Source organism: Nomia melanderi, chromosome 5, assembly GCF_051020985.1.
Source record: "Nomia melanderi isolate GNS246 chromosome 5, iyNomMela1, whole genome shotgun sequence".
NCBI lineage: Eukaryota > Metazoa > Arthropoda > Insecta > Hymenoptera > Halictidae > Nomia > Nomia melanderi.
Window position 1 is genome coordinate 18,973,128 of NC_135003.1, and position 27,298 is coordinate 19,000,425.

At 54.8% G+C, this 27,298-nt stretch overlaps 1 protein-coding gene across 5 annotated transcripts in view; it reads left to right on the plus strand.

Annotated features, from left to right (window-relative positions):
- Window positions 1–27,298, plus strand: part of LOC116424668 (adhesion G protein-coupled receptor E3) — a 47,233-nt gene that overhangs the window by 18,872 nt on the left and 1,063 nt on the right. For all 5 annotated transcript variants that reach the window (XM_031971377.2, XM_031971374.2, XM_031971378.2 and 2 more), the window contains 5 exons: window positions 16,495–16,600; window positions 25,682–25,941; window positions 26,202–26,303; window positions 26,413–26,599; window positions 27,051–27,137. In XM_031971377.2, the coding sequence (XP_031827237.1) occupies window positions 16,495–16,600; window positions 25,682–25,941; window positions 26,202–26,303; window positions 26,413–26,599; window positions 27,051–27,137 (742 nt within the window). The remainder of the gene's footprint in view (window positions 1–16,494; window positions 16,601–25,681; window positions 25,942–26,201; window positions 26,304–26,412; window positions 26,600–27,050; window positions 27,138–27,298) is intronic.

The following is a 27,298-nucleotide window of genomic DNA, read 5'->3' on the forward strand; positions in this document are numbered from 1 at the left end:
TTAAAAACGCGGACCGACGGTTGGACCGCCGTTGAACCGAAACGACGGAATTTTTCCGTCTTCGTTCGACGGCCGCGACTTTTCCCGCGTGGTTGAACGAGGCGGCCGCAAACTCCCCTTCGTTACGCCTGGCCCAACGCAAACGCAACGGGAAGAAATGAGTTGACTCGTATCGAGCCGGGCCGCCCGTGAAAATAACAGAAACGGTTGGGCAAACGTTTGTCTTGTTTGACCCCGTTCCCGTTGCACTCGTTTTTCCGCATTCCCGCGGTTCGAGCAGCTGGCGCGCCGCGTGTTCCCACTGAAATTTGCATGACCCCGTGTTTGCGAACGGGCAACTCGAATCGATTACAGGTTCCGGTAAATAGTCGGTGCCGCGTCGAAACTCGAAACCTTTACGGCAACGTTTCGCGGCCGAAGGAAGGGCGCGTTGCCAGCTCCGGCCGGGCAACCTTGCTCCCGAGAGTAAATCAGTTCCACCGTGTACGCGCGTTTCCAACTTTGTTGTCGGTCGAGGCCTGTCGAATCGTTTCGCGATCCTGTTCCCGGATGTCGGATCGCGAACTTTCGTTCGAACGTTTGTTCGCTGATCGGCGGTCCTGGGCCGAGTCGCTTCGTGCTCCCGATATCGCATCGAAGCTGCTCGGCGCAGCGCTAAACGATACGCGGACGAGTCGGGTGTGCATCCATGCGCGTGCATCGATACCCGTGACGCTCTGTCGGTTGTCTGGCATCCAATCTGCATAATGTCCTCCGCCGCGAGGCGGGGGCCGCAGCGCCACGCGTGCAGATGCGACAGATACCCAGGATGCTCCGTCAACCCGTGCAACCGGCAAATGAAATTTGCCTAACTCGCGGGAACCAAGCAACGTGGCAGCGTGACTCGTCACGTTGATACGTCGCGCTACGCTTTATCGTCGGTCGAGCACGCCCCAGAGAAAAACGATTCGAATCGACGATAGATAGAATCGATGCTAGAGGATTGTTGATTAAACCGCTTTTGCAGTTCCGATCCGGCGAGAGAATAGAGTCGAGTAGGGTGTATAGGGGATGAGAGTCCCGATTTTCGTATAAATCATTTAACCTTTGCCAACAACGATTCGGAGATGTCCTTTTTTATTTTTCCCAAATCGTAGCTATCGTGCTTCGCTTCTCGCTGTTCTTTCACCGACGTTGTTATCGTCTAACAAGTTACAGTACTCGTATACTAATTCTCAGGAGACTGTACAGTTTCGTGAGAATTAGCCGGTGCGCGATGCGGATTAATAATGCAGACGGGAAATACGGGACTGCCGGGAGCGCGTAACGCGCGGCTCGGGACCAATTTCGAGCGTTCCCGATTTCGTCGACCGCACGAAGACGCTCCGCCGGAGATTCGTGGACGTGCCCGCGTTTCGACGAGTCACGGTGACAACGCGTCGCGTGTCGCGTGCCGAATTCGTTCGACGCGACGCGACGTTCATCCACGCGGCAACATGATCGATCGAAGGTCAAGGATAAGTACGTTATTCTCATTTCCCATCGATCTTTCCTTCCCTCGCGTCCGCTGAATTCGCACAGCGCCGTCCAAGGGCAGCGGTCAGCGGAATCGGAGCTGGAAAACTGCCGACGGCCGGCTCTCCAATGCTTTTTGGCAGCGACGCGTTTCTCGTCGAGACTCCGCGTTCGCCGTTTAACTTCGTCGCGAGACGAAACGTAAACCGGAGTGAAACACGATCGCGAAGCGTGTTTAAACTCGCGTCGGAACCGACGGATCGCGTCGCCGAGCGGATAATTACTCCGCTCGAATCTTCGCGTAGCCGGTTTGACGAGGAGGCGTTCGAGATCACCGGACGAGCGAGAGTTCTCGCGATAAAGATCGCGGGAGAAAGGTCTTCCTCGACCGCCGGCGAACTTTCAGCGGAAGGGAAGACCTCCTCCTCGAGAAGCTCGTTGAAATCCCGGACGCGAACGCGGCGAGCGTAATTCCGTGTAATTTTCGAGCTGGCCGACGAGCCCGTTAGACGCGGGGAACACGCGGAGGAACGCGATCGACCGCGTCGAATTATCGGATACGCAGAGTCGGACCGGCTGTGAAAAATCTGCTATCCTCCGGTGGTTTCGCAACTTTCGTTGCACCCCTCCGTTCGCCCGGCATACGTATTATATTATACTTGCAAATATACGGGTGTAACGGTACGGCGTGCACAGCGAGCGCATTAATTGGGGCATAGACGACAAGAGCCGGGGCACAGAGGGATCGCGGGACGGAAAGATTAAAGAGATTCGGATTATTAAACGCGATGCAGCTGCGCGCGCGTCGCCTCCGAATTCCTGCATGGATTTCGCGAAACAAACGCTCGGACGGCTGCCAAGTGTGTCGGATTTTCTATGTCCAAGCGTGCGACATTCGGCTCGATTCCGCGCGGAGATGGTCCTCGCGCCTCGTCCGTGCAGCCCTTCGAGCACCGATCGCCGACGAAACCGTCCTGCGCGCGAGACGAATACACGATTCGTTCGCTGGCGATCTCCGTTGGAAACCTCGGTTCAACGGAGACTCGTTCGAGGCAGGTCGGAAGAAACGGAGATCGGAGAGGAGGCGCTCGCCGACGTTGAAGCGAAACGGAACGCGCCACTCGGGGGTTCGTTCGACTTTTCGGATTCTCCGCGGAGAGGCTCACGTTTTACGGGCCACTAATGAGAGCGGAAGGAGATCGTCGCGCGGCTATAAGAGGATATATTTACGCGTCGACGTCGAGGACGGATCTCGTTTTTCGCGGAGCGCTCTCGTTAAACGTAAAAAGACGTCTCTCTGAGGCAGGGCATGTTTCAGCGTCGTTAACGATTACTCGCGCGTGCACGGCGTCGAGCGCGCGAGATAAGCCGCGGAGGCTTGTCACGGAAATTCGGGGAAAATAGCCGTCGGCCGGGAAGATTCGCAGGGCTCGACCCGGCTCCGAGTACTATTTCACCGTCTATCGATCCCTTCGGTATTAATTTCTGCAAAAAACGTTCGGATGCAGGCGCCGCCGCCGGCCCGAGCCATTAATCGGGCGGCTTAACGCCTTTGGATTCATGGGAGGCGATCGCGCGTTATCGTCCCCGAATTTCGCCCACCTCCGGCCAACGGAGAGGCTCGGGATTCGACCGTTCGCGGAGAACTTTTCTATAACTTTCTCGTCGACGCTTCGAGCGGTTAAACGGAGGATCCGAGCAACGGAATTATTCGGCGACGCGCGACGGGGAGGCTGTTCGAATCGAACCGGTAACGGCAGCGGTAAAAGTGTTATTGCTACCGGAACAGAACGTAAAAGCGGACGCGCCGTGCGGTTTAACGCGCTTTTAAGCGAACATCGCGGAGCGGCGGGGTCGTCGAAAGAGAAGCAAATATAGGGAACGTTCTCCCCGAGACTGAACGCGACGGATTACGTTTACGCGCATACAATGATCCCTATTATCCGGGGCTGTTACCGTTGATGCTGCCGCCGCCTGCGCATTTCTCTATACCCGTGCCGTGCTGCCGGCTTAATTACGGTCCAGTTAATAATGAATTTACTGACTCCTCCTACGGGAACAAAGTTACTAAACGCGAATCAATTCTCGTGTACTTTAGCGCTAAAAGCTGCGGGGAAACTTGCCCCGAAAAAGCGCTCGCAAATCCGCGAATCCTCCCGGGAGCGAAACGATGGTCCCGTCTGCTCCCGACGGATTCGCCGGTTCCAGGACGATCGCGGGAGACTCTTTCATCGACTCGCCGTTTCATTTTCGACTCGAATCGGGGACGACGCACGCAACGCGTGCATCTTCGCCGGAGATCGATCGAATCTTCGGTTAAGATTTTGCCGGCACGCTCTCGAAGGCTCTCGAGATCTGGCCCCGTTCGGCCGCATTGTTAAACCGACCAGCTCGTGACCCAATTAATCCTAGATCCGCCAATCCATCCCGGATTCTGACCGCTGCGGGCCGATCCTGATCGCGTCTCGATGGTATTCCTCGACGATCTCGTTCAGATTTATTATTGCCATCGCTTCAGGGTCAAGGTCCAGTTGGCGCGGACTTTTTCCGTCGATCTGCGTCGGTCCAGAGGCGTAGAATCGCGCTGCGACGTTCTCTACGCGTCGTACGTCGAGGCAAAATAATAAAGAGTATATTCGATGAAGGTAAACGAAGGACGTTCGAGCGTTCGATCAGCTGTGAAACGAAAGCGCGAGCGAGGAAATGTTTGGCGAGCGCGTAAATCGAATATCTTTGCGCGTTACATTCGAAGCCGTTATTCTTCCCTGGCCATCGTGCCGCGCGTGACACGCCGTAATGCTGTAAATGTAATTAAATTCCGAACCCCGGACAAATAAAAAGCAATCGAGGGGTCGGTACGGTGTTCGTTCGCGCGGCCGGCCGTTGAATGTAATTGAAATAGCCGGTGGAGCAAGGGACGACGGGTTTTTAAATATTCATCGACGAGCCGTCTTTAATTCCAGAGACGCGAGCCGTAATCGCGGCGCAACCGTGTGACGGTAATTCAACAGCGGAAATAATTCGTTCGACGCTTCGAACGAAATGATGCATAGGATCGTAATTGAGATACAGCGACCGCGTAAGCGAAACAACATAAAAGGAAATGAAAGATGGTATTGCGCGAGAAAAACGCAATATAGAGGGAAAACGGATCGGAACGTGAATTCAATTGAAAAACAGGTTAATGAAATATAAACATAAATATGAGAGCGGACGCAGGGGAGCGTTGATCGTAACGAAATTCCTCTGGAAATACAGGCTGTGAAATGCGGCTCGGAAAAGTATAGACGCGCGTAAATTACAATTACAATGACCGGCCGGCGCGCACCGCCGGGGAATTTATCGCGAACGAGCTTCGATAGAAGAATTCGAGCGACAGAGAAATCGTTACGCGACGCGCGGGATAAAACACCGGAGAAATCGTTCGCGTCTGCGTCCGATCGCGTCCGACGAATTTCGCGAAGCTCCTGCTCGTCTACCTTGCGAGTACGCTTGCCGATTCGAACGTGGAAGGGACGGAGAAGAACAGGTAGAACAGCCAGAGAAAAAGAACTTCGCGAACACGGGTCCCTTTCTCGGGAATCGGAGAAACTTTCCGATAACCTGTCGAGATCGCTCGATCCCGTCGAACGCGAAAAAGAAGATAATTATAATCGTCCCTGATATAAGCGCCAGTTTCTCTCGGAACAGGAAACCGGACTCGAGAAACACTCTCTTCTCTCGCGCCGCGAGCCAACGCCGATGCAGCTCGACGAATCGGTTCGACGGTACCAGAAAATAGCGAAACCTCTTCTCGGTTTCGAGTTACGGAGCCCGGAACGCCGAAAGGTTCAAGAGAAACGATGATAATTAGTTTCCGGCGAACGAGGAACTCGCCGGCCAGTTGGAAAAGTTGGCCATCTCCGAGGACGCGAGCGGAATCCCGGAGCGTAGGTCGTAAGGGACGGAAGCGGTTTCGCGAAATTTCCCGTAACTCGCGATTTAATAAGATGTTTCGGGGAGAGGGGGACGGGGAGGTTTCGAGAGACGACTCGGTTCGGATTTTCCGTGAATTCGAAGCGGGTAAAGAATAACGCCGGGAGCTTTCGACCGTGCGCGGAACCGAGCTGTGTGCCGGTTCGAAAAGCTTGTCCGTTTCGATCCGCGTCGGGTCTTTTCAACCTCGATGGCTATCCGACCGTGCTCGCGCAATATCCGGCGAAGACGGAGTCGACGAGACGCGACGCGACGCGACGCGACGCGACACGCCGACGGAAAGTAGAAGGGAAGACCGTGGACTTTGCTCGATCGATTCGTCTTTCCAGTGGCCGCGTGCATCGATTTTATTAAAACCGCTGTCGGTTTTCGGCCCGGTGAATGGGCGACTAGTCGAATGCCCGAGAAACGTCCGCGAGAACCCGCGTCCCTCGGGATCGAACTCGCACGCGTGCAGCTGCACCTGCACGTTCTCGAATGCTCCTCTCGCTCGCGTTCCGTCGCGAATAGAAAGCGCCGAGGAAATTCTACGGTCCCGGTTTCGGTCGGAATAATAAGCTAGCCATTTCGCGGGACCCGCGAAATCGAGGGACTCCTTTGAAGCGGAAAATGCCGCGCGTTCCTCCTCCAAAGGACGGAAAACACGGTTCGTAACCGTGCGCGCAACAATCGCGAACAGAGGTGTTGCGTCCGCGACAGATAACTACCCGAGGCCGCGATAAAATAAACAGTTAGCGCGGTCGTTCGACGCGACGCGACGCGACGCGACACAGCGAAATTAATTACGGCGATGGCGGGTTTTAAGGAGCACGCGTTCAAATTCCAACCTGACGGTCCTCGTCATTTCTATAGAAGCCCCCGTGACGCTGCTACGAAACTCCCACGCGACTCCTACGCGACTCCGCATCCCCCATTCTCAAAGGTTCGAGACGATTTTTCTCGTCGCGCGATACCTCGCGCCCGTGAATATCGCTTCTTCTCGAATTTCCATGGTTGTTCGGTCCTCGAGATGCTCGAGCGTTCTCGACGCGAGAGACAGCTCGCAGCTGCCGGGAAACCGAAAGGTCGGGGTAGGCGTTACACGGTACCGGAAATTTGTTTACGGGTTCCGGTGGAATCGCGCGACGAAGAAGGGAACGCGCCTCGACGGTTCGCCGGCTAGAAACGGAAAGCGTTTCCCGATCGTCCCGGCCGCGGTTTTGGGCCGGATAACGAACTCTCGACGCGCACCGTGTTTCGCTGGAACTCGACGAATCCGTGTCGGGAACCGTCGGCATTATTACGCGCGCTTTTCAGACTTCTAATTACGAGTGTACAGCCGGAGAAAGAGCGGAAAAGTGGAGAGGGAAAGAGAGAGAAGAGAAGAGGGACGAGCCAGGTCGAGGCGTTCGGTATTATTTCCCGACGCGGGTACGCGAGCTGAAAGTTAAACGAATCTTAACGCGCCGGAAGCAGCTACCAGCTGCGCTGGAAACGGAAGACAACGATTGTTTCGCGACTCGCCTCGAGAATACAGTATAATAGACTCGAACCTTCAACTTTTCGTTACGGGATCATCCGCTTTATACGCGCGACCGTGCCGCGACACGGACGCGTACGGAATTCCACGGAAACGTTCAATCCTCTTCTTGCCGGGTACCGACGCTGGAATCCCCGAACAGTCGAATTCTCTCGGACGCGTCGCGAACGCTCCTCCAGATTTCGATGAATTCCACTGCGTTCGGGAGTAAATCGCTTGCTTTCGACAATTACGAAAGGTGAAATTCCAGTTGGCTTTCGACGTTGGCGTCTAGTAGTTTGAACTTCGTAGGTCGCCTTCGATTCGCGATAAGGAGGGCACGGGAAATCGAGCGAGGAGAACAGTAATGGGACGAGGAGGCACGACGGACGACGGAGCACGAGCGACGAGCACGGGTCGAAAGGGCGAAAGGGCGAGCTGTGCATTATTCGAGTCGGAGACGGCCAGAAGTGTTTGCCAATTATTTGATACGATCGAGGTGGTCCGTAACTTCATTGGGGCCTGGACGTAAACGATGCGTGTCACGCGATTCAATTACCGGAGCCGGTACGCTCGCGGAGCTGCTCCTAGACGCGCCACGAAGGAGAAGACCGGCTTCTCCGGCCTGCTCGACGGCGAATTTGCTCGGCCGTTTCACCTGCCGCGAGCTCGCCGGAGGACGACGCGGGTCGGCCGAGTTTACGATACTTTGCCGACTTCTCCCCGTCGTCGCGGAGATTACGGAGGAAATCGTTTACCGAAGGCAACCTTTCTCCTCCGATTCGGTGAAATATTTCGCCTCGCGGGCGACTCGCAATCAAACTTTCATCTCCGGGATCGTTCGCGGATTTTCGGTCGCGACGTTGCGATGTACACTTGGCGAAATTGGCCGAGCAGATCCGAAGAGAAAGACAGACTCGCGTGGGAAAGGAAATTGTCCGAGACCCGGGGAAATTCTCGCGAAAATCGATTCCGCCGGGACGGCTGCGACAGCGGGGCGGACGGAAACGAAAGGAGCGAAAAAATGCTCGATAGCTAAAAGGCTAATTAAATGAATCGAGACGGTCGTCTTCGGGCGTAACAAAGGCCACCGTTGGTTTATCGTTTCCACTCGCGGAAACGGCCGCCGTTCGTTTTCATTTCCTCGCCGTATTGTCTTTCTCCGAGCTATAGATCGCGTCGCATTGTTACGGCCGGCGACGTCAAAGTAAATTTTTCATTGGAAACGCCGCTATTGTGTCCTCCCGCCCCCGAGAAATAATATTACGGACTCGTTATCTCGGATCGTCGAGGAACGATTTCTCCCGGAGAACGGAGACCTTTCGAGCGAACGACTCCCGGCGACGCGAAACGCGACGAGATCCCCGTGACGCGTGCCGGCTTCATGAAATTCTTATGCATGCGGCAGGCTCGCGGAAATCTACGTCAGGGAGCTTAATATCTCCCATCAATGTATTCCATTGAAATTTTCATCCGTTCTATTTTTAATGGGCAAACGTTGGCGGCGTCTAGCCGGCCGGTTTCCGCGTCGCGACGGCCTTTAAAACGGTTCCGCGCGCTCGTCTTTAATCCTCGGACGCCGGAAGGTCGGACAGCGCTAGGAAAAGCCGAGTCGAGCCGTTTCCGAGCCACTTTCAGTTTACTTATCCAAACGTCGAACGACTAATTTCCCTCATTTCCGTTCGAACGGCCTGCCGCCGCGCTATAAGCGCGACGAAGAAGAGCGCAGCTCGAAATCGCGTCGTTTTCATCGGCGAATCGCGCGCGAAGAGATTCAAAGTTCCTCCCACCGAGAGCTTACCTAGCTGCTCGCCTAGAGAAAAGAGAATCTCGTTCGGCGTGACGCGCGACCGGCCAGCGACGCCGTCCCGTGAAATATTTCCATAAAAGTATTAAAGAAATTTCCATAAAATCTCGTATGTGTTCGTTCGGAGGTGGCCAGGAAGCAAGGAACGGATTTACCGTGTTCGACGGCGGCGGTCAAAACTCCATTTTCTTAATATTGCAACTTCAAACGATATTTATGCGATTCGACAGAGAAATATCACACATTACCATATCAAAGCAGATAATAAAATGCTCCGATTCATCGGAGCACGCGGAACAAGAGGAGCAAAACTTGCCTCCGCAAATACGTTGTTAGGGCGCAACGTAACGCGGAGATTCGCTCGTTTCGCCGGGAAACGTCGCGACGATAACTCGATTCGCGAGAACTCGTTGATCCGGGGAGAAACGCGGGTCCTCGGTCGCTAACGAGTCGACTTCCTCTTCGCGAGGCCGCGCAGCTTTTACGCGATCCGATACGAAGCCGAAGCAGGCTTTGGAATCGAGTTGTTTCATCTCGCGCGCGCTCGAATCTCTTCGAAGTGAATCGAACGTTTGGCGATAAGCCATCTTACGTTGTCGCGAGCTCGATGGAATCCTCGCGTGAGCCGCGCAACTGGGAAATCTTGGCGCGGCATTCGCGGAACGTCGCGTCGCTTTATTATTCTCCTATTCCGAGCGTTCGAGTTCTCGTTACCCTCGTTACGGTTCCACGGATTTTCCGTGTTCCTCCGCTCTCCGGGTTCGTTAGCCGTTCGACGAGGACGCCGCCGTTGTTATTATTAACGCGTCGAGTCCTCGTAACGTTCGCCGAAATATCAGCAACGAGGGGCGAATCAGCGATTCGCGGAGCGTCCGAAGGAAGCGGCAGGGGAGCAAAGATATCGCGGGGATTCGAGCCCGACCGACGGGCTCCGTTCGATGGCCGAGATCGAGCAGCGAAAAAGTATAAATTACCCGAAGGTTTCCGCCTCGTTCCGTCCCATGAAGCTCGGATCGGACCGCGCTGGGGCGAGACTCGTTGAAATTCATGCGGTCACTACGCGCTCCCTCTTTTATTCGTTCCGACGGCGCATCACGTTGTTGCCTCGTAACATCCCCGAGGCGCTCCTCGCCGTTAACCACCTTCTCTCACCGGTTTCGTTTTCCTTTCCCTTTCCCTCGAAACAGGGGTCCCGGCCGGTGTACCGTTATTCCGGACGTGTTTGGTTAATTGCTTCCTTCGCCCCTTATCGGCAACGGTCACGTCCGTCGCAGGAAGAAACCTCGAGCTTTTTCGGGAAACTCGATCTCACGAATCCGGAGATAACTCGTTTACGATTTCCCGGGGCCCAGAATCTTTCGCGCGACTGACTCCTAATCGAGTCTATTCGTCATCGTCCTTAACAATTATCGCGTAATAAATCGAAACGAACGCTCCCGTCGCGGAAGGCTTAGGAAAAATGACGGACGACTGGGGGAGATCCCCTGCTCGGGGTCGAATCGTAGCATCGGCGAGTTTTCTCACGCTTCCGATGGACTCCGTCGATGAAATTATTTATCTCGTTCCTTCTCTTCGATAATTTCTGTACCGGGGAAACTTATTTACCGGAAACGGGATACGTATCGTATTACGTTCATAGATAATTCCCGTGGGAAGGAAAAGGCGGAAGCAGACGCTTTCGCTCCAAGTTCCCCCGATTCGCGATCCCGAATGCAAATTCACGATTCACGATGAAAATGTTCGCGGTCCGCCGAAGTTTCCCAGTCCGCTCGACGTTGCCGAGAGCTCTCCTTCTCTCTTCTCGAATGAAAAACTTTGAAGAGATAGTCCGCGAACGATTCATCGACGTTTCTATAAATCGGAAAGGAGAGTGTTGGAAACAGGCGATCTCTCGACGACCTCCGCAACGAGAAATTTCGTTTCGACGCGATTCTTCGGGCTCCGTGGAACGAAGTAGCGATGTAGAATTACTTTCCAATATTTCCGGGAATAGCGACGCATAATCGTTTCCTTCCATGGACTGCGAAGAATCGTGCTGCAGGAAAATGAGGCGTCCATCGTCACCGAGTTCCGAACGCGGCGAAACGCGGTGCGACGCGATTGCATCGTCGCGTTACTTGTTGCGTCGCCGACTGGATTTACCGTGATATTATTCCGCGAGGTTCGAAATCGCGACGGAAGCGACGGCAGGGGAAAATTAATTAGACGCGGCGACCGTGGCTATTTTCGTCGGTGTTAATCATCGCGGAAATGCACCCGGCGAATGGAGCGAACGGACGGAACGGAGTCGAGCGCGGCCCCATTGTCCCCGCGGCCGTGATCGCGACTCCGCTGTCACAAAAGGACCGGCCTGTCCCAGATTTCGAAGAAATCGCAATTGTAACGCGGCTCGTATTCATCGGCCTTTCACGGGAGCGGGATTTTTGTCCGGCGTTTTCTTTTCAGCCCGCCGGAGCGTTGGAGCTGGCATCGTTGCGTCGAAAGACTCGCCTATCGCCGCGGAACCGGCGTTAACGAGACACCGAAATTAACGCCGCTTTGAACGGCGACAATAACGCTCGGCGCAGTTCGCTTATTCTTTCCGGCCAGCAGCGCCGCGCGCCCCTTCAAAGGCGCAACGCTTATAAAGGAATCTCGAGGTTCTCCGCGAGAAAACTCGATCGTTCTCGCGCGGAACGGAAAAAACCGAACAGCTCGACGAGAGATAACGTCGGGAAAGAAAGGAGGGTCAGCTGGCAAGTTTTCAGGCTGGAAAGTTTGCGAAACCTTGGGTCCACCGTCGCGACGCGTCCCCGGGGCGCGATTTAGATTAAAACGCGCGATACTCGCACGACCTCGCCTGTGGAGGCGACCAAAAAACTCGACCATTCGCCTAACGAGAATCGAAGGTTATCAGTTTTTTGCCGGGCAGCGTTAAAATTTCAATGTTGTCGTTGCGAAACTTCGCAGTCCGTTTAGAATGCAAAACGAATATAACCTATGCTCGTGTACTTGACGAGTTTTCTCCGAAGCGTTTCTTTGCGTCGCTTCTACTTTTCAAGTTCTCGAGGGTCGTCCAGAAAACGGGCGTTCGGCTGCGTCTACCGTTCGCAACCTCCTCGTCGTCGTTGAAGCACCTTCAACCCCGTGCTCTCGTTTCCGCGTCAAGGAAAATCTCGTTGATTCTAATTTCTGTTATCCGTCCCGCCTGCGTCTCCCCTCTTCGTTGAAACGAATTTTCGTATCGCGAATATCCAGAGGATTACGCGAGGAATAAGCTCGGGGCGCGTTTTTAATTCTCCGTTAACCGATAACGGACCGAATCGAAATAGGACGAACGCGAGGAGCACGCCGAAACGTATCTGATCGAAAAACGACTTACTCGGGCTCGACCCGGCACGGATTTGGTGGTTTCCGAGCCACCGCGACGCCCGCTCCGAGCAATCTCTCGTTTTCCGCGCCGCGATTCTTCGGGGGCAGGGGGGAACCTGTTCGATCCTCGCCGAAGAGCGACGCGTTCGTCGATAATTCGGGCTCGCGAACTTCCGGCGCGACTCGGCGAGTTCTCGGTCGCTTATCGTTCGCCTTCGAATCAACGGGACACACTCGAACCGGAAACTTTGGAGCTGCACGGGTATAAATGGGGCGACGATGTCCCGGCGAGTTGACCCGGAATCGAATCAGCGCGCCTTTCGAACGACAAAGTTTCGATATCACGACGGGAACCCGGCCGAATCAGACCCGACCGAGACTCCGACCGAGACTCCGACCGAGACTCCGACCGCAACAACTTCCCTCCGATCGGCGCGGCGCGGCGACCTCCCGGATCGCGTGCGATCGATCCGAGTAATTTTCTTCGGCCTTCCGCCGCCGGCTATTGTGGCCGATGGACAGAAGGCAATCAGGAAATCCCCGGGATCTCTCCCTTGAAAACGCTAATGAAAATGTCTTCGATCGTCCGGACGCGACCGACGTTATTAACCGAAAGGAGTTGCGGGAACCAAGCTGGATCTAGAGACTTTCTCGTTTTCTACGTTTTTCCGGATCAAGCTTTTCGCGTGTTTATACGTTATCCAACTCCGGTGCGATTTTTGTTCGCGATTTATCGAGAAACAGAGTTAAGAAGATACACGATATCGAAGAGGAGGAATCGCTTTCGGTAATAACTTTGAACAACGAAAACACCGAAACCGCGGGTTCAGCGAGTAGCGGTAGGGTTAAAGAAGCGCTGAAAGCCGGATGCGAAAGCGAAACCACCGAGCGCCGGAGCTTTTTGCCTGGGAGCGAGGTCGACGAGCATCTCGATTGTTCTCGCCGCGTCGCGAGGGCGGTCTCGAATGACGGTCTCGATTCGGAATTGCTGCCGGATCGATCGGTCTTCGAGATCGCGAGGGAAAGGGCTCTCGAAAGAAGAGAAACGAAAAGACGGAATTCGAGACGTTGATCGAGCGATCGATCGAATTACACGAGTTTCCTCTATAAGGGAAGCCGAGGGCTTAATCGCGGTCCGGTGTTCTTACGGCGAAATTATTCTAGAGCATCCGGCGCTCGTCACCCTCTAACGACTCGCTTCGAGGGTGCTTCGGCGATTCGAGAACTCCTTCGGCGTCGCGCTCGTCGAAATCAACGCCAATACCGGTTAATCGCTGGACTCTCCGTCGCGGCGAATTCTTCGAGACTCCCGTTTCGTTTCGTTTCGTTTCGTTTCGTTTCGTTTCGTTTCGTTTCGTTTCGTTTCGTTCGGTAATGGAAAGTAACGATTCGAATCGTATTCGGGAGCAGATGCGAGTTACTCGGACGATACAAATAGAGTGGTCGCGTCGTTCCGACCAATCGCGAGAACGAGCCGGCACAGAGACGCGAGACTCTTCGAAATCAATTTGCTTCCGAGGTTCGACCGGACCCGGAGGAACGCGAAATTTCTCTCGAAACGGAGCAACGAAGGGATAATCCCCCGCCGCGATCTCGATCGCGATCGCTTCTCTCGGATCAGGTCCACCGTTCAAAGTTCGCTCGGATGAATTATTCACGAGTCGCAACGAGAAATCGTCGACGGACTTCTCGGGAGGTCGAACCCTCGAGCAGGGAGGATCTTAAAGGTTCCCGAAGTCGGCGAGATTTCGCCGGATACGAATATTTTTTCCCGACGACGGTCTCCCGGCGGCCGAGGCAGGGCCGCGTTTTCCCCGGAAATGTACGATGAAAGGTTCTCCCGTTGCGATTAAAAGAACGAACATTTTGTCGAATATTCGTTTCAGCGGGACTCGGTTTCGGAAACGGTCGCCGTGGGGGTCCCATTGCGGCGCGATGCTCCGCCTCCGGTAAATACCGGTTCGTTAAAGCGAAAATTCCGAGTGAAATTTCGGAAAACGTTCCGCGGGAATATCGCGAGAAATTCCCGGTCGTTTGGCCGCTGGAAATCCGGTAATCGTAACGAAACGCGGAGCATTTTTCCGAAGAAACTAGCGCACGTACCCGCGCGAACGAGCCCGCTCCCGGAAAACACGGCCAGCGAAGTGCGTCTGGCCATAAACAATCCACTTCCCCTGGCTCTCTTTCGCTGTTTCTCGCTGCTCTCCGAGCGAATTGAAATTTATCAAACGTTATCGCTTGAAACGTCCGCGCGAATGTCCCAACTTTCGTTCGCGTATCGGAAAAGCCAGCTATCCCGCGATCTTCCACGCGTTGACGCTTTCCCGACGCACCGCGCGCGGAAAGCTCGGTATTTTTCGGTACAGTTGAGTTTTCTTAGCCCCCTTTAATAGAGAAGCTTGTCTGCCGCATTTCGGCGACGCGACGCGATTCTCGAATAATGATCCATTTGCAAGGGAGCGCGCGAGCGCAACGAGATTCGCGACACCGCTTTCACGGTTCATATTTGTGCATATTTGGCTCTCCGAAGACGCGTCTGTCCGCGTCGCTAACCGTCTTTGCGAATTGTCGCTCGTTTTTTCACGCGCGTTGCATTCGTTCCGCGCGTCATTATCGATATTACCGTTGCGAAACGAACTTTTCGCACGGAATTTATTCGTCGCGAACATAGCTGCTCTCCGCCCTTCGGAATTCCACGCGAATATCAAGCGCCCGGCTCCGCTCGACGAGTGATAAATTTCGAAGGGAGGGGAAGCGGAAAGGTAAAGGTAAAGATAAAGACGAAGGTAAAGGCAGAGGGAAACGAGCTCGTATCCTTTTTCGTTTGCAAAGGTTATTTCGAGCGCGGTCTGTTTGTGAAATCCGGTGACGCGCGCGACTCGTAGTCGTCGGGAATATCGACAAGCTCGACGTCGATTCGAATTCCACGCGGATATGGGTTTCGCGTAGGAGGAATTTTAATAAAAGGCCGCGGATCGCTGCTTATCGTCCGATCCGAGCGAGGAACCGCGCGGCCTCGCTCTCTCTCTCTCTCTCTCTCTCTCTCTTTCCTGTCGATGCTTCTTCTCTGCGAGGGCGACGCGGCCTTCCTATCCTTTTGATCATCGCGTCGGCTTCATCGACATGGGAAATGAGTCCTTTCATTCGATCAAACTTCAAAGGGGAGCACGAGCTTCGCACCGGTAACTACTCGCCGACACCGAAATCGTCGACCGAAATCGTCGCGACTCGCGAGTCGGTCACTCGTGCGATTCCGCCGAAAACGATACCGGGAAGCGAAGCGAAGCTCGATTGAAATCGGTTCAACCGAAACAACCGACTCGAGTAGCCGCGTCAGCGATAGTTTAGCGTAGCCGAAGCTACGGGACCCGACCTGCAACGGAGAAACGCAACGACTTTCGGCAAATATTCTCTACGAAGAACTCCCTCCTTCAAATATTCATAAACGTCGCTCGTCTCTCTGTCCGGGAGTTTTCTCGGCTCTCTCGAGTGTCTTGTTTTGCTCGGGCTCGCCAGGAATTCCGCGTAATTCGGTTACAGAGCGCGCACCGCGAGCCGCGAGCATCCTATCAACGTCTTCCTCGATACCACGGATTCCCTGAAAATTCCGATTCGAAAGTTTCCGTTCGGCTGTTCGACTGTTCGACGCTAGTTTCAATGTTATTTTACAAATGAGCGGAATAGCTATCGATAACGGATCGTCGACCGTTAACGATTCGTTCGCGGAAAAATACGAAAACGTCGGACGAGAAGCTCTCGTCCCCTGTTATTTCGGGTAGGAAAGCGCCTGCCGCGTTTCGTGAAACGGCTCGGTCGAACAAACAAAGGGGAAGGTGGGCTGCGGGTACAGTTTCACCTTGACCAAGCTCGACCATCCCGCGTGATTTATGAATTATTCATTCCCGACGAATTACTCGCGGAGCCATTCGTGCGAACCTTTCCCCTACTTTTCCATCCATCGACTATCGTGCGCGTTGCGCGTTGCTTCACGCCTAAAACCGGCCGCATTCTCGCCCCGAATTTCCTGCGGTAACGGGTTGCCACCGATCCATCGCCCGTAACGCGATTAATTCCGGAATATTGTTACATCTCGCTTAAAATATCGCCGCGAACGTAAACCGTGCTACTTGGAGCTCCCCGTTTAAACGCCGATCGAATCAATCGGTTTACGGAGCTACGGTAGCAACGGTTCTCGCAAAGAAACGCGAGCCGAGAATTTCTCGTTCGGAACAGAAGCAACTTTCGCGAAGCTTACTTTTCGAAAAGGCTCTTCGAAGATGCGAATCGCGCTAATTAGCGCTCCGCCGCGACACCGTTACCCGATTTCGGGCCACGACAAATGTCACGGAGAGAACTCGTCGTGTTTCAGCCTGTTCTCGGACTTGAGGAGCCTGGCGGGCACGACCCTTATGAATCTGTTGGCAGCCCTCTTCATGGTTCAACTGCTCTTCATCGTTGGAGTGGGCGGCGTTCAGGTAAGTTTCGACAGGTTACGTTTCCCCCGCGGACTCGCGCCACTCGACCCACTCGACCCGAACACTCCGGCGAGCCGCGAGCCGAATTCGCAATTCTTCTCCACCGGAAGCAAACAAACGAACTGTCTCGCTGCAGGAATCCGCTCGCATTCCTCCCTCCGACCGAGAAACTCTTAAACCCGTCGCGCGTGACCCGTAGTTCGTTTAGCTCTTTACGTTTTCCCCATTCCTCGACCGCGACGAACCGCGTTCGGGTTTTCCCCTCGAAACGCGGCGTTCGTTGAATCTGATAATAATCGGCTGGGCGTTAAATACCGTAAGAAGATTGTCGCGGGAAGTTGCGACGATCGCGGACCGACGAGACGCGGCGCGGTTCGAGCACGATCGCTCGAACCCTGTTTAATTAAGTCGCGCCGCGTCGAAGTTCTGCTCGCGGGAACCTCTTATCCGACGTGCCGGCCGTAACCTGTGGATCCTCGCGGAAGCAATTCCAAAGTTTCGCGCGAGCTTCCCCGCGGTAACTGATCAGAGGCTACGGATAACCACCTTCGCCGGAGAGGATCGGACGAACGAATCAACGAATAATTCGTCTTCCCTCGTTTCGCGAGCTCTTTCTCTCGTAACAGCGAGACTTTCCATCTCCGGGAAGTTGAACTTTTTATCGGAACGTTTCACGGAGAACCTCTCCGAGACGCTCGTTCGAATGTTTCATCGTGGTTCGCGTAATACGCGATACGGCGGAGCACGGTTGTTCTTTCCGATTACGTTCTCGTTGCTCGCGAAACTTTCCTTTAGCCGTAATCTCGTTAGTTACCCGGATTAAACAACGCATCGCGTCCGTTCGATCGGAATGCGTCGCGTCGCCTATCGGCTTCCGAGCAGGTGTGCTCGCACTCGTCGACGCTGAGCCTAACCGAGCGCGGGGGATTTCGCGGACTTGCTCGCTGTCTTCTCCGTCGACGTTGAAACGCGTCACGCGGGGATTCCGACGCGGCTATCTCAGTCCGCTCCCGATCCGCGTTGCAAGGCGCTTTCGTGAAAACGATTATTCTCGAGCGTTGGTAATTGACTGGAAATTAAGAGCAGATAATAGAAAAATAACGCTGGGTTAGCCTGCGAAATCTTTCCAGACGACGCGAATCCCACGAAAATCATTCTCGCGAGATAGGATTTTCCGTGAAAAGCGGCTGGTTAACGGTGAAAATGATAGAGAATTACAATTCGATTCGAACCGTATCTAACCCGCTCGAGCAGGCACTAAGAATTATAGCTTTCCCAAGATAAAGTATCGTGGTTTTTATCAGGTTAGCTTTCCAAGCCGTCGAGGAACTTTTTCCTGGGAGTTTCTTTGCGGCTGGAACACGGCGCGGAAACTTTCGATCAAGTTTGCCGAGTTTCGGCGCAAGTCGGCGTTTCGAAAACTTCGGAGATTCGTTTCGTTTCGTTTCGTTTCGTTTCATTCCGTTGATTTCACTTGCGCTTTTAGTCGGAGCGCTCGAACGCGAGGGTTCCTAATTACCGTAGATTCGGCCAAGGACTAATTAAAAATGAAGCAAACGTTAACGAACCGTTCGATTAAAAGGACCGGGAAAGGACACTTTCGGCAGAGCGGACGAGTCTGGAAACGAGCCTGGAAAAACCTGCATCTCCAGGAATATCCGCGTTGCAGTTTCTTCTCTTTCGTGAACTCCGAGCAACTGGTAAACGATCAAATACTGCCGAATGGTAGCCCGTATCCGGAAAGATCGACCGAGAAGTCGTTAAAGGATCGTTCGTCTTTCGAGAGGGGAGCGCGCGGAGTTTTCAAACTCGAGCGGACTCGAGCAAACATTACCGATGAAACAACGCCAGTTCCGCCGGGTTTCCTCGTAAATAATGCATGCTCCCCGAAGCAAGTTTTCCGCCAGCCTCGGACAGCTTCGCGGATTTATATCGGGCATCGGGGCCAAAGTTTTTTCGTTCGCGCGCTTTCCTCGCCTAACAATGTTCCCCGATGCACTCCTACTTATCCTCCTTCCCGCGAAGTTCGCCGATCCTGTAACGCTGCGTTCGTCCGTGGGAACAATGGATGCTCGAGTCCATTCTCCGTCGGAGCTTTCTCGTCGAAAAAGCTGACGCGAATCTGCGAATTCACCGATGCGCGAAGACGAGCATCTATTCCCACGTTTGAATTCCAACGGAATCCGACGGTTTCCGTACGCGTACTCGCGGGCGACAGAGCGAGGACCGCGCCGGTAACGAATTCTCGAAAATACGGGGACCGTTTCGATCTACTTTGGCCAGAGTTCGCAGGTGGTCGTCCTCTCGGCGGGAGCTCGTTTATTCCGGCAACGTACGCGCCGTCGTTGCGGTCGACGTTGTAGTCGTCGCCGCAGCGATCGAACGCGAAACTCGGCGACGGAGGTGCAAGCGTCGTTATCGCTCGCCTCGATCCTCGGGGGACGCGGCGCGATGCTCGCGTCGTCGAGGCGCGTCGTTCGTCTTCGCCTCGCGCGAGGGGCGAAAGAAGGCCGAGGCTCCGGGGAGAATGAAAGCGCGTAGCTGCTGGGGCGTGGACGAGGAAGATTAATGCCGAGTTACGGCGCGAAGTTACGAGGAGCGCGAGCTCGAATCTTCCACGCGTCGTTTACCGAGCCTTATCTTCGCGCATTCGAGCCGTGTAATAATATCCGATCCACGACCCTCGTAAACAGAACCAGCTGCCCTTAACTCGCCTCGGCGATACGTCGCGTGCGCTCGAACGGCGGCTCGTTCCTCCCGTCGGTCAGTTGCGGCACAGACTAATCGTTTCTCGACGCTACGGTTTCTTACAGGGCGTTGCCTCGAACGCGACGCAAACAAGCTTGAAACAACGGTTACGAGATACGGGCCGCGCGATAGAGATCGGTAAAATACTCGTACGTCGCGGAGCTTGCCGAAGTTGGTATCGCGTTGCATCGCAGCGGCGCGGTTTACGATCCCCGTCTGCTTAGCATTCCGTGTCCAGCTTACGCGAACTTCCGGAACGGGCCCTTTATCTCCGCGCGATGTCTCTCCGTAAAGTGCCGCGATAAAAATCGTCGCGCTACTTTCGGCCGTAACTGGCGCCGCCGCCATTAGAGTTTCCTCGGTGTTGCGGCTGTAAGCTCGGGGAAAGAATGTTTGTCGAGAGCGGCGCAGCTGAAGCCCTCGGCTGTTAATCAGTTCTAAGCGACGATCGAGCACTCGCCGCGTCGGGGGAGACAGGAGACGTTGATAGGGCAACGCTTTAATAGGAATATTCTCGCGATTACTCTTCGCCGTGAGCCCCCCGCGGAGCGTTATCTCGCCGGCGATCCTCGGGGCGGAACAGGGAACCGAGGCTGGGTCATCTTTCTCTCGAAACAACGGGCCAACACCCCGGGAGATAATCCGAGATGCGTTGCATCCTCGCCTTTATTACTCTATTTTGCAATTCTAATCGGAAGACGGTAATAATCCGTTTGCATTGCACAGTGGCGCGGCCTTGAATCGAATGGGTGCGACAATTATCGAGAAACCGTTCGGTCGAGGTCGGTGTTGCTTTCGAAAACGCGTGCGGAGCGTCTCGACGAGCTTCGCCGGAGATTTTCCGCGTCGCGTCTCATCGCGGCGCTGAATTATTCCGGCAGCCAGCTCTCGTTCAACGCGACATCCGGAAATGGATGAAAACCTGAATATTTCCCGACCCCCGAGAGTTGCTCGCAGCTCGAAAAATTCTGGCCGAGTTACCGGAGATGACTCGTGCATTTTTCAATTGTACATCTCGGGGACGCGCCGAGACGCCCGCGATCGAGCCTACTCTCGCCTCGGGTCGCGCCCTTCGATTATTTCTCTGGAGTCGAGCGCGGTTAATTCGATTCAATTAGAGGCACTCTCGCCGCTCCGGATTTGCCCGGTGGCTCGGACGCGTAATTCGCGTTGCCAGGAATAATTAGCGTTTTCCGCCGGTCCCGTTCCGTGTTCGCTGGCCGATCGCTTTATTTACGAGCGATGTCGAGCGAGACATTTTACGGGAATCGCGCTTCTGTAATTAAATCTTCCTAATCGATTTTCATTGGCTTCCTTCCGACCGACGGGGACAAACGATCCGTTCCGGGACAATTGCTCGTTCGGTTTGGTCCGCTCGTTCTCGAATATCCCGAAATCTCTCTCGATGCTCGCCGATTCTCCGATGATTATCCGCATTTTCGGATCACGAGCATTTTCGAAGCGACCAATGATTTTCGTTCGACGAATTCACGCCACTGCGTCAACGACAACGCCCCGAAGACGAACAAGAAGCTCGCTTCTTCCCAGCGAACAGCTAATCGCGAAACGCTAGGCGAGGCACGGCTGCGTCGCTCCGTTGTTCGCTTAACCTCCGCGGAGTAATAACAGCACGGTTTACCTTGAGCTATCGACAAAGTTCCGCGGAAGGATTAATAAGGGAGTTAGCCGGGGAACTGTTCGACAAAGAAAACGGACGAGCTTCGAGATAAAAGCAGACCGAGACTGAGAAACGCGAAGACACTTGCCAAACGAACGAGACAACGTCTTGGAATTTCGTAGTTCGCCTCCGAAGTCGGAGTCCGCCCGAAATCTCGTTTCCGAAGAGGTTTTTCCTCCGAGCGATCGCTTCTCGACGATCCTCGAGCAGCGTTTCGATTCGAAGCGACTCCTGGTCAATTGAGATCCAGCATTGTCGCTCCGCTGCTTCGTCGAACTAATAACTCAGGGAAGAAACGTCGAATATATCCGAGCGCGTTTACGGCGCGAGCCAATATTTGCCGAGCCGTGTCTCGCGACGCGCGACCCTTTCGGGACGGGGTCGTTAGGTACCTCGGAGACGCGCCAAGTGCTTTCCCACGTCACGGCAACTCCTTTCTCGCTATTGTCCCGGGCAAACGTCCGAAACCCGATCGCCGGTTCGCGTCTCCTTCGATATTTCCCGCATTTTCCTCGGCGAGGAAACGGTTCGGCGCGAGAGGGGGAACTCGTAATCGGCAATTAGCGGCGAGTTAAAAGACGCAAAGTCACCCGGTCGATCGGTAATCGACGCCAACGGTCGCGTTTCGTTCGTTTTCCCTGGACAAATTGGAACCGAAATTGAAATTGCAATTTAAATCCACGGTAAACGGCAGAAATAAAAGGAGAATATTTTGAAACGGATTAAACGAAATCCCAGGCCGCGTTTATCGACTCGTCGCGCGGCGGCTCGTTTCGGAACAAAGGAAAAGCAGCTTACCCGAAAAAACTCTGTGTAATGTACGCGCAACGATAAAAGAATCGTTAACCGTTTTGTTCAACGGTTCGCAGTTTGTTTCCTTTAAAGCGGACCTTTCTCCGCCGGTTTTCGCGCGGCCCGCCGAATCCTTTCGAATGAGAAAACTTCCGCGTCTCCTTCGGCCGTTCCGCGAAAAACTGTGCGCGCGACAGCTGCCGGACAGATTAAGTCGCCGGACGCGTGCGGATAACGGCTCGACCGTTCCGCGTTTCTCCCGCCGGCGGTTATTCCGCGCGGTCCTTCGGGGCCGACGAATCGCCGTCCAAAGTTATTTCTCGATACAGTCGCGCCGGTGACGACGGCAATTAGAATCCCGATGGAAAATCGTCGAGCTCCGCCGGCGTAACGCGGTTATCGAGGAATTTATTAACAGATTCCCGGCGGAGGAACGTCGGGAACGCTGTTTACGGTTGAATAATGTAACGGTGAAAAAGGGAGATTCGATTTGGCCGGGTATCGAGTCCTCGGCCCGTGGCCGGCGAATTCCGTATTCGTCGAGAGGAGGTTCGCGGTGGTGGGCTTCGTGCGCGGTCCCGTGATCGCGAAACGAACGAGGACAAAGGAGACCGCCCCTCGATATTCGTCTCTGGTAATTTATCTCTTTCCGGTTTTTCCGAAAATCGCTCGGTTTCCTCGCATCGCGCCCGATCGGCTTTATTTACGCGAAACCGGTCTCGAATGGATTTCCCCCTCGTTCCTCCTCGGCGACCGCCGTCCGCTTCATAGGCGTTAATCGGCCGGCGAGCTCCGAAACTCTCGGAAAACCTGCCGCGGAAGAAGCGCCGTTCCGCCGGAAGTTGTTGGAGCGTTCGCCGATGCCGCGCCGGCGGAAATACACGACCGTGCGATTTCAATTAATTCGGAGAAACGGCATTTGAACCTCGGTCGAGACAACACCGAAGCGCGAGCGGAACAGCTTACGAGGCGACGATACGGGGGAAGTTGTTCCGGTAATTCTCCGTTGCCGATCCGGAAGGCGGGCTATCTGGCAACGCGCGGGGGAACGGGCCTCTTTCCGGAGGGATTACGAGCCGACTGCTCGTTCCTTTCTCGCCCCCGCTCTCGCGCCGCGTAATTTCGGCCGGTCCGCAGCGTTGTTCACCGCTCGTCGAACGGACTAATCCGCTCGGACGTTCCGATTCGAATCCGAAGAGCTTTAACGAGGCTCCAGCCGGCCGCGAGGATTAGCCCGATATCGCCGGATCGCCGATTTCTCTTCTCCGACAGCCATTCTTTCTCTGGCCGCGATCCTCGCGGAGTTTCTTATCCATAGCTCGTGGAAAAAGGGTCGATTTCAGGGAAGAAACGAGCGTATCGCGCGAGAACCGAAAGGTAAAAACCCTTTTGAAATCGGTCCGGACGAAAAGCTCGACAGGTCGCAACGATAGCGCAGGGGCAAGAAGCGTCGAGGATCGCGGCCCGAAAGCGTAAGTTCGCGGAAACAAGCGGCGGTGTCGGGGAGAGCGCGCATCGATTACGGCTCGAGGCGACACATCCGAGCTCGCAAGAAAATTAAAGAACCTGCGAGAGACTCGTGACCCAAATTATGCTTCAACTTTCTTAATCGAAGGTCTACCCGCGGCTCCGCGTATCCGCCCGCTCGATTATTCCGGCCCGATCGCGAAACAATCGCGCGGCGACCGAAGTAAAAACCCGTATATATGGTGGAACGATAACACCGGAGGATAATTGTTTTACAATGCGATAATTTGCAAGAATTTGCAATAATTTGCAATAATTTGCACGAATTTGCAAGAATCTACAAGAATCTCCATGGTAAACGGGAGCGTTCGATCGGCCGGGGCACGAGAGCGATTACTCGAAATTGCTCGGCGCGATCGGCGCGCTGCTACTTGCCCCGCCTCGATCGCTTTGAATTTCAAATCGATAGCTCTCGACGGTCGCGGCGGCGGCGACTTCTTGCCGGAGTCGTTCGCTAAACGGGCCGTGCACGGGTAACCGTTATTCGACTGTTCCAGACTCGGCTATCATTATTTCCTCGGGCGAGTTCCGTCGGCCGACCGTACGTAAACGCATAGTTCCTCGGAGCGTCGCGCCCTCGATTTCAGTTCGCAGCGTTCGAAAGTTTCGCGACACCGTTGAAACGCTCTTCCGGAACGACCTACCGAGTCCCAGAAATTTCGACCTCCGCGGTTACCGTGAAACTCGAATTACTCCGACTCGCTCCAAGTCGCCCGCGGCTCTGGAACTTTTCTGCTCGACTTCTCGATTACTCTCGCATTCCATAAATCCCGAGACGCGGTCTCGGAAACTTTGATCGGCCGTCTCCGCGACCTTTTCTTCTCGAACGAAGAGCCGAACCGCTTTTTCCTTCGATTCGCTCGAGAGACGAACGCCGCAACTGCGCCACGGATCGAACGTCGCGGAACAACGAGAATTAGAGGACACGCGTCGCGAAATGCTCAGAGTCTTTTGGTATCTCGCCTCTCAACGGTAATCCGCGTCTTCGCTGAAAACGGTAGCTCACGCTCGTAAACGGGAGACGCGCTCGAATAACGTACAGGCGATCCCGCGTCCAACGGAAGGCCGTCCCTCCGGAGAGCTGAGCAATATGATTTTCTCCGTCCCCGCTGCTCGTATATTTTTGCGTAATCGCGGTCGTTTGGGAAACGTGTGGGTCTCGAGGTGGCGGTAGGTCCGCCATCGAATTCGCATCGAATTCGCGTCGATCCGAAGCAGCTTCTCCACAATAGTCGCGCGGTCGACGCCTGCGACGAGGATAATCCCGGGCTTCGAAAGAATTCTCTGTCCGTTCGAACTTTCGAAGGCCTGCCATTTCCATTCGACGGTGCAGCGTGCGACCGAACGCGAGAAAATATCGGTGAAAGCGCGTACCGATCTTCGGGTATGTCGACTCGTAGCCGCGGCCTTATCGAGTCTCGCCGACGCTGCTCGCAGCACGGTATCGAGCGGGGACCGATAATGGATAACGATGAATAACGAGCGCCGGTAATCGAGCACGCCGACAACTACCATCGGCCGTCGAACGGTCGAAGAATGAACGGCTCGCGTCGCGATCGATCGACTCCGTATCTCGCCCGTCCGTGATTTACAGTCCTCGGCGAATTTCATTTGCGATCGGGGAACCCGGAAAGTCGGAGGAGCGCGATGGGACCGAGGGACTTTAACAAACTCGTTTAAACCGTGCCCATGGCGGAAACCGAACCTGCGCGAAACCGGTGCGTGTCCAGTCGACGAAACAGAGAAACCTAGCCGTCCTCGAGCAACGATCAGGCTCGTGGACCTCGAAGGACCGTTTAGCCGCCGATAAACGCGTAGCGCGAACGATGCTCGCGCGCCTCCAGCCGAGACGGAGGAAGGCGTTCGATTAAAAATCACCGATGAGGCATTCCTCGAGCGACTTCGGAGGCGTCGCGACTCGGCAACCGAGCATCTGGAATGCCGATCGCTCTGGAATTTCATTGCTGGGACGCGACGCTGGAAATAAGTCGGCAACGCGGAGCTACGGGAATATGGACGACGGTCCTTCGAGCGTAGAAAAGAAGGCGACGCGTTGCATTGCAAGATGCCCGCGATAGAACCGCCGCGCTCGGGAAGCGATATCGCGCGGACAAGCGGCGAACGTTGACTACCGACCGATCCCGGTTTAATTAGAGGCGGACTCGGGTTTCCCCGTTTCCAGCGAGACACTTCCTAGTTCCGAATGCTCGATCGATAGGGCACGATTAGATGCTCGGAACGCGCGATACGTGCCGCTCAGTTAACCGCAACGAAGGCACGCCTCGAGGCGGACGTAAAAGAACAGGAGAGAAAATGGAATATTCGTTCGAGCGCAGGACTCGGAGCTGTGCATTTCCCTCGGGCTGAGCCTGCAGTACCTTCGCATGACGGTGGTTTGCTGGCTGGCTGCGATGTGCCATCACCTGTACGCCACCGTGGCGTCGATCCCGCGCCGCGACGATCCCCCGACCTACCTCAAGTACAGCCTGTTCGCCTGGGGAGCGCCGTTCCTGAACCTCGGCCTCTCGGTCTTCCTGCAGATCCGCGAGGCGGCCGACATCTGGAACGTCTCGGACTTGACGCCCTTCAACTGCTGGTAACTCTCTCTCTCTCTCTGTGTCTCTCTCTAAACGCCGAATTCGAATTCTTCGCGTTCCTTCCCGTTTTCCCTGCGCGACACGAACGTCGATTCCTCGAAAGAGCGGATGACGCGGATAAGACGTTACGGAGAATACGGACGAGATTATCTCGCAGCTGCTCCGGAGGCAATATTTTTCGAGGCTCGTCCTTTTATCTCGCGTCCTCGTTTCCCTCGTCTATAAAACTTGCTAATTTCGACGTTGTTCGTGGTTGCAGGTTTCTAGGGAAGAAGGCGACGATTTACGCGTACGGGTTGCCGATGGTGTTGCTGCTGCTGTCCGCCGGCTACTATCTGATCAAAGCTGCCATCGTGTCCAGGTATCTCTCGTTAGCTCGTTAATCGACTTTCGCTCCTACCGTTTCGGGAGCGGGAAAGAAGGATAAGTTGAGAAAGAAACGACGGAAATCGTGGTATCGTTTCGCTCAGGTACACCTGTAGCATGCAGCTGGAGATCAAGCAGCGCGAGAAAATGAAGAGAAGGAGAGCGTTGCAGCTGATATTGTTTCTGAAAGTCAGCATGATAGTGGGTCTGGTGGCTGGCTGCGGAGTCGCGTCCAGGGTATGGAAAGTCCCCTTCCTGTGGGCCGTCTTCTGCACAGGGCATTCTCTGCAGGTGAGATTCAAAGAACCTTCGAATCGCAGGAATATTTTAGGAGACTCGACATTAGGAGAGTCGAGTTCCCCATCGGGAGCCGTATGAAAAGTCGCGAAACCAACGAACGACAGCGTTCGAATGGACGGGGGCAGATAGCGGCGAAGAGAAATGGCTCGGCCGTTTTATCGTTGCAGAAAAAGCGGCAGCGATCGTATCGTTGCGCGAGCATGAAACCCGTGTTCGTTATATTCGAGAGGCCGCTGGTGTCCGCTGGAAAACGCGTATCAACCCTTCCGCGGTAATTGCGAGCGTGTCGGCCCCGTTATCGAGAGTCGCGTTCGTCCGGGTGGGAACGACGCGTGTTCGGCTCGGAAATTGAGGCGAGACCGAATCGCGCGGCGAATGCGCCCGGAACCCGTCGGCGAGCGCGCTGATTTCGTTCGATCTGTTTCATGTCTGGCCGGAGCAGGGCCTGGCCGTGGCGCTGTCCGTCGCGTGCAACTGCAGGGTCCTGAAGGTCTACGCCAGGAAATCTTACAGGCAGCCGAAGCAGCAGGTAAATCTTCCGAGCGCGTAGGCGACCGAATCTAACTCCCTCCGGAATTGCCGGTTGTTCCGCTTGGATGGCGACGAGAGGAACCTTTGCAATTTACCTTTGCGATTCGCCCCTTTGTAATCCCTGTTCGAGCCGCTCGAACGAAAAAGGAACGCGACCGA